This window comes from Triticum aestivum, chromosome 3B (assembly GCF_018294505.1).
Source record: "Triticum aestivum cultivar Chinese Spring chromosome 3B, IWGSC CS RefSeq v2.1, whole genome shotgun sequence".
NCBI lineage: Eukaryota > Viridiplantae > Streptophyta > Magnoliopsida > Poales > Poaceae > Triticum > Triticum aestivum.
In genome coordinates, this window is record NC_057801.1 from 803,710,406 (window position 1) to 803,717,756 (window position 7,351).

The following is a 7,351-nucleotide window of genomic DNA, read 5'->3' on the forward strand; positions in this document are numbered from 1 at the left end:
TATTCGATAACAATTTGTTTTAGACCCATGATTAGTTTGAAATTCGATACAAAAGCATGTGTAACTCTCAAATCTCAATACATTGGAATGGAAAAGATCTTCTCTTTGTCTAATACAAATATGCATGGAAATAATAGAACAAAAAAGCTAAGCAGAAAGACTAACCCAGCTAGCTCTATGAATGTAATCACTGTGAGAGACCAAAAATCCTTCTTCTGGAGCAACGAGACGAAGCCACCAAGAAGGACGACGGTGGTCCAAGTAACCACAAGAAAGCCCAACCCTCTGGTTACCATGGACAGCCCCCCCAAAAGTGCCACAGTCATTGATATCTTTTACTTCTGGCCATTTGTAGCGTCTGCACTTATCGCCGGCTATGCACTTATGACCAGCCATTGTTCCTCTCCAGAGCCGATTAAGGCCTACTGCAATGCAGCGATCTTATGCATCTGCAAGATGAGATGAAGAGGCCGTGGACTAAGCTATAACATGGCTTGTGATTAAAAGTACGAGATTAGATCTTGACCAAGCCTGGAAGCGAGGTCGTCGTTACTTGATGCTAACACGGCGAGCTCTCCAGCTAAGCAGCTAATTTTCAAGTCTTTCTAATTTCTCAGAATGGGTTGCGAGTATACTTTTGTTTTCCCGATCAAGGGTGTCCTGTCCTGTCCTGTCCTCACTCCTCACTGACCTGCTCAATAATTCTACTTCACTGTCCTGTCGCTTGTTCTTTCCTGAATGTATACAGAAAGAACCGGTGTGTTGATCAAGCAATATTGAGCATGGAAATTACTATATAGAACGCCATTTCTTGCGTAGTGGCACCAACAAATTGTCACATAAAAACAACATCAACCCCGAAGAACACACCAAACCGTCGCATTCTGATTCTAAATTTTAGGCGGGGACATTAAAGAGCAAGCCAAAAGGATGGAAGTGCTGAACCGAATACCTTTTATAGGTGTAGCATAAAAAGGCCAGCGTATCCTCCTGAGGAAATAGTTAGCGCCCCAGAGAAAATCCCAGCCTGGAACAAGATTGAAACTAAACCAACCTTTCCACACCGATGTACAGTAGAAAAGAGCACATGAATAACCAGAGCCAAAAGCCATCACTCACCTGAGCCCCCCATCCTGATCTGAAAAGCAACGGGGCGTAGCAGCTCCCAGCTGGAAGTGGGACTTCCTCGCACTACGACGCGAACAGGCGACGTTCCTCGCCGGAAACGGGGGCGGCGTAGAGGAGCACGGCGAGATATCTAGCGGCGAAAGCGTGTCTGCTTCCGAAACAAATCACCTCGGCGCCACAGCTTTTCACTTGCCTCCGCTACCTTTCTCTCTTCTACCGGTAGATCTCTCTTGGATTTGGGAGAGAAAGAGTGAGAACGAGCACCGGCAGAGCACATTAACGGCTCGGGCCTCAACGTTAAATGCTACTCACCGGCTTGCTGTAGTACCTTGGATGTTGCAGCACCCACCGACATGTCCATGGCCCATATGTACTCGGTGCACTTCATTTTTCATAGACTCGTCGCAATGCTGTTGGACGGGTCAACAATTATTAGTGGCCGTTGGGTGCACTCATTAAATGCTTACTACTGTGCATCCAACGTTTACCATCCTCGGGGCATCTCCAACGGTTTGTATGTTAGCTTGTTGATAAAATATGCCATGTCATCAACCAACACCTTAACATACAACAACTCCAATGGGTTGTATCTAGTTTGCCCAATAAGATGTGAGATAATAAATAAGGTACTCTCTCATTTTACGTTGAAACTTGTGCAAGAGGGTGTTGGTTCATGTATATACAATCTTCCTCTCTTCCCTCATTTATTGTATGACACATCATCAAAAATCCTATGTGGCAAAGTCTACCAACAACTATCTTACAACAATTGTAGATGCCCTCACACGGCTACGCACAGAGAGACGTGACGCCCAAAGGAACAATGGGCCCAGCCGCTGAAAGGAACCAGTTATGAGTTCTGACAGACACGGCGCGAGACGCGGGACTGTAGCATTCTGTTGTCTCCAACCAAATACTCCTACGTGTCGCACACCCCGCTTCTTTGGGGGCGAAGGACGTTTATTGTTTTGAAGACAAACTCACAAAGCTTTATATTGATCTAAAATAGTATTTTCTGGTACAAAAATGAGATCACCCTGTTCTTTGGAGGCGAAAGACGTTTGATGATGTTGCGGACTAGCACGGTTGAGTGGGTTGGGCTCCTCTGCGGTCCTACTATTACTGCATGCGTGTTTTTTTTTCCTTCGAAAGTTACCGCACACGTGTTGCAGCTATCAATATCACTGGAAGCTTGGACACTTCCGTCTTAGAGAGCTTGGACACTTCCGCTTGGCACATGGACGACTCCGTTGAGATATGGTGGGCAAATAGACCCGGCACTGGTACCCACAACCGAAATGACATGGCTTCGCTCACAATGCTTGTGTCGTGGAATGGGAGAAAGGCCTAGGTTTTCCGGCACAAGAGCGCACCACAATTCAATTGATTCTACTCAACACCATCTTAAAAGAGGCGAAGCTTTGGGTCACCGCCGGGGCAAAGAAACTAAGGGCACTTATTTTGCGAGATCAATCATTCATGTCGTTTCTTAGCATTCGTGAAACTTGCCAGTCTAGAGGGATTCAAGTGCCCTGATGTTATTGTTTCAGTGCTTTTTACAAGATTTCCTTGCATGACTATGCTTCTTGTAATACTGTTTGTTCTAACTGTCTGTATACTTTCACTGATTATGAGTTGCATAAGTTAATAATTACATCACTTGATAAATTCTCCTCATACTTTCACTGATGATGATTTGGTTTTTTTTTTGTTCTAACATAACATGCAACACTTGTGGTTACAGTGTTGTTGGATCAGGGAAATAAAAGTTTGTTAACGTATGTAGATCTTGTATAGATGGAAACGTCTTGTACCTACCGTATCTTCCCGATCTGTTTTGATATGTGTAGATTGTTTCTTGGCTTCCAAGCCTTTGTAACCGAGTCATATATATATGAGCCGATCGTCCCTGTTGTGAGGTGTCTTCCCTCAAACTACTTCTCACGTTACACGTTTATATGGTATCAGCCCTTTCGATGTAATCTCGCTTCCGCCGCCACCATGACGACTCCAGGCCAGACCTCCTCTGCCACGGATGCCCTCACCTCCGGCGCCCTCTCCACCACCGTGGTTCCTGCTGCGTCACCGGCTTCTCTCGCCGTCAACGTCGCCAGCGTCAAGACGCACGTTCCCATCCACTACAAGAAATATGTCAACTGACCATTTCAGACCAATTGATCAAAAGCTGTTCGGGGGGCTCCAAACCCTAAACCATTGCGACTATTTTGGTCAGAAAGGTCGTAATTTCCTTACACGAAATGGTCACAAAGCAAACAGTGCTAGTCCGCTGCATTGTTTCTAGTTGTTAATGACCAATATAGATGGTCATAGCCTTGTAGATTGTGGTGGGTTGTGATGACTAGGCGCCATTTCATTAATTTTGCCTATGTGTCATGTCCATGTGGCGGTTTTTGCCCTAGGTTGTGAAGCAACCTATATTTCTGTTATTCCAAAAATTCCCAAAAAATTCTCATAAATGTTTTGGATCATATCTTCATCAAATATGTCAAAAACATTCCTTGCCTAGTTCAAAAATAATTCGAAAATATTCATTTTCCTATTCTGTTCAGAGCAGCACTTTGTGAAGGAAGTACCACTTTGGCATGTCCAAATGGTATCCATTTTTTACAGTGCTTTCCTATGCCCAAATAACCATCCTCCACCAAATGCCAACTCAATCCATTCATTATTTTGAGCCCAGCTTCAACATTCGTATTTATGTCCAGTGTGGTACTTTGTAAAGCAAGTACCACCTAGGCTCCTCCTTTTAAGGTGAAAATTTGTGAAGACGGTCTTCTTAGTAACTGATCATCCTCAGCCAAAACTCACGCCCATTGGCCATGTGCATTTCCCGTACCGCAAATCAAACACTTGGCTGCTTATTCATGTTTGAGCATCGATCGGTCTCCTCGTGAGAATCTTATGTTGTGATTTTCTTCCTAGCACCTACCTGGGGAGTTCCCAACCCACTAGACATGCATGGGCCGCCCAGAACACATGGCAACGCCATGGTCACGCGGTGACCACGCAGCGGGCATGCGAGCTTACGCGCCCTCGGCCACCGTCCAAACCTCGATGTCTCGCCATCAAACCATGTATTTCTGATTAAATAGATACTTATTTACCTAGAAATGATTTTTGGAAACAATAAAGAGCAAACTATGAGGCAGTTGCAGTTCAAATTTCACCCGCTTCCAACTGAATCGATGGGAATTTGTCTTTTTCACCAGAGGTGGATCAAAAATTTTAACACCCAACCAATTTTTCAATTGTGCATTATATATGGCCTAGTATTTTATAAAATTGATTAGGTCCAATTTTGCAACAATTATTTGGTAGTTCCTTCACAAAAAAAACTCATTTCAGGCACTCAGAAAATGAAAAATGAATTTTCCGTGCAAAGAAAATGAAAACTTCCTTAGGCAACATTGTTTGCCATTCCAAGATGCACCCTTTTGCATGATATGAGATTATTTGAACAAACTATGCCATGAATGTGACCATAAGATTGATCGTTTGGCTTGAAAGCCATGAATCTTCACGCATGATAGCTCATTTCTGAGAACACTTTTTTAAAATAATTACCGTATTACAAGTTTATTATTTTTCCTGGAAACTTGGTCACATATAATGACACAATGCGAAGGTTTTTCATTTTTTTGATTTTTTTTTAATTTTTTATGCCCGTCTCAAAATGCGGTCAAAACGGCGGGCTTGACCGTTCCTAGCTAGTGGTTGAATCTTGGAACTTTTTTGGTGTTTCTATGATTAAATAGATACTTATTTACCTAGAAATGATTTTTGGAAAAAATGAAGAGCAAACTATGAGGGAGCTACAGTTCAAATTTGACCCGCTTCCAACTGAATCGACGAGAATTTGTCTTTTTCACCAGAGGTGGATCAATAATTTTGACACCCAACCATTTTGTCAATTATGCATTATATATGGCCTAGTATTTTATAAAATTGATTAGGTCCAATTTTGCAACAATTATTTGGTAGTTTCTTCACAAAAAAAACTCATTTCAGGCACTCAGAAAATGAAAAATGAATTTTCCATGCAAAGAAAATGAAAACTTCCTTATGCAACATTGTTTGTCATTCCAAGATGCACCCTTGTGCATGATATGAGATCATTTGAACAAACTATGCCATGAATGTGGCCATAAGATTGATCATTTGGCTTGAAAGCCATGAATCTTCACGCATGATAGCTCATTTTTTAGAACACTTTTTTAAAATAATTACCGTATTACAAGTTTATTATTTTTCCTGGAAACTTGGTCACATATAATGACACAATGCGAAAGTTTTCCAATTTTTTTATTTTTTTTATTTTTTATGCCCGTTTCAAAATGCGGTCAAAACGGCGGGCTTCACCGTTCCTAGCTAGTGGTTGAATCTTGGAATTCTTTTGGTGTTTCTATGATTAAATAGATACTTATTTACCTAGAAATTATTTTTGGAAAAAATAAAGAGCAAACTGTGAGGCAGCTGCAGTTCAAATTTGACCCGCTTCCAACTAAATCGACGGGAATTTGTCTTTTTCACCAGAGATGGATCAAAAAATTTGACACCCAACCATTTTGTCAATTGTGCATTATATATGGCCTAGTATTTTATAAAATTGATTAGGTCCAATTTTGCATCAAATATACGGTAGGTCCTTCACAAAAAATACTCATTTCAGGCACTCGAAAAATGGAAAATGGTTTTTTCATCCAAAGAAAATGAAAACTTCCTTAGGCAACATTGTTTGCCATTCCAATATGCACCCTTGTGCACAATATGAGATCTTTTCAACAAACTATGTCATGAATGTGGCCATAAGATTGATCATTTGGCTTGAAAGCCATGAATCTTCATAGATGATAGCTCATTTCTGAGAACACTTTTTTAAATAATTGTCGTATTACAAGTTTATTATTTTTCCTGAAAATTTGGTAACATATAATGACACAATGCGAAGGTTTCCCAATTTTTGATTTTTTTTTGAATTTTTTATGCCCGTTTCAAAATGCGGTCAAAACGGCGGGCATGACCGTTCCTAGCTAGTGGTTGAATCTTGGAAAACTTTTGGTGTTTCTCTAATTAAATAGATACTTACGTACCTAGAAATGATTTTTGGAAAAAATAAAGGGCAAACTATGAGGACGCTGGAGTTTAAATTTGACCCGTTTCCTACTGAATCAGCGAAAATTTGTCTTTTTAACGAGAGGTGGATCAAATCTTTTGACACCAAACCATTTGGTCAATTATGCATTAAATATGTCCTAGTATTTTAGAAAATTGATTTGGTACAATTTTGCAACAAATATATGGTTGGACCTTCATAAAAAAACTCATTTTGGGTACTCGGAAAATGATTAAAAATAGCTAGAAAGATCAGAAATGCATAGAAATTGGTCCTTATCCACAAAATGTGGTCTAACTCTAGTGAAAATTTGTGTGGTGCCATTTTGTAAAATATTTTTGATATCTACTTCACAAAATCCCTCTATTTTTAGTACTTAGATACTTTTTTAAATCACCGGTTTTCTGAACCAATCAGGACTTTTCCCACGGATCGATGACATGGCGCCCATCCATCCATCCATCCATCCATCTCACCATCCCACATCCATCCATCCATCTATCTACAGAAAAAAATAAAACAAAATGAAAAAGAGATACCCCCACAGCCCAAACCCTAGCTCACATCACACCCACCGCCATCTTCCCCCATCGCACCCCTCCTCCCGATCTCCTCGCCGCCACCGCCACCTCCCAATCCAATCTTTCCCCGCCGCCTACCGATCCTTCCGCCATCGCCCCGTCCTCCCCTTCCTTCCGCCCTCTACCTCTGCCCTCACCTCCGCCACCCGCCGTCGCCCCGTCCTTCCCAGCAGCCGAGCGAGACAGACGAGCGCCACCACCTCCCCCCACCAGAAAGCGGCACGGCAAGGCAAAAGGGCAGCAAACCCTAATCCCCCCGCGCCATCGCCTCTCTCTCTCCCGGCGCCCAGATCCGGCCCTCGCCTGCGATGGCCGAGGCTTCGGCGGCGAGTCGCAGGGCGGAGGAGGAGGGGAGCCGGTGCTGCGCGGAGGAGGAGGCGGAGGCGGCGGTCGCCGCCGACGAGGACGGGGATAACAGTGTCTACACCTCCGAGGACGAGGGCATGGAGGACTACCGCTGCGGTGGCTAACACACCGTCCGCCCCGGCGACACCTTCAAGCAAGGCGC

The 7,351-nt window shown here is 42.9% G+C and overlaps 1 protein-coding gene across 5 annotated transcripts in view; it reads right to left on the bottom strand.

Annotated features, from left to right (window-relative positions):
- The window catches only part of LOC123072549 (uncharacterized), a 4,617-nt gene extending 3,210 nt beyond the window's left edge, over positions 1-1,407 (bottom strand). For 2 of the 5 annotated variants that reach the window (XM_044496126.1, XM_044496122.1), the window contains exons 1-3: positions 1,120-1,406; positions 953-1,027; positions 166-734 (exon numbers count right to left, since the gene is read on the bottom strand). Coding sequence is in view for 4 of the 5 variants with exons in the window: in XM_044496122.1 (XP_044352057.1) it covers positions 166-326 (161 nt within the window). In the remaining variant the exon portion in view is untranslated. The other 3 variants (XM_044496123.1, XM_044496125.1, XM_044496124.1) reach the window with 3 other exon arrangements.
- Between the last annotated feature and the right edge of the window lie 5,944 nt (positions 1,408-7,351).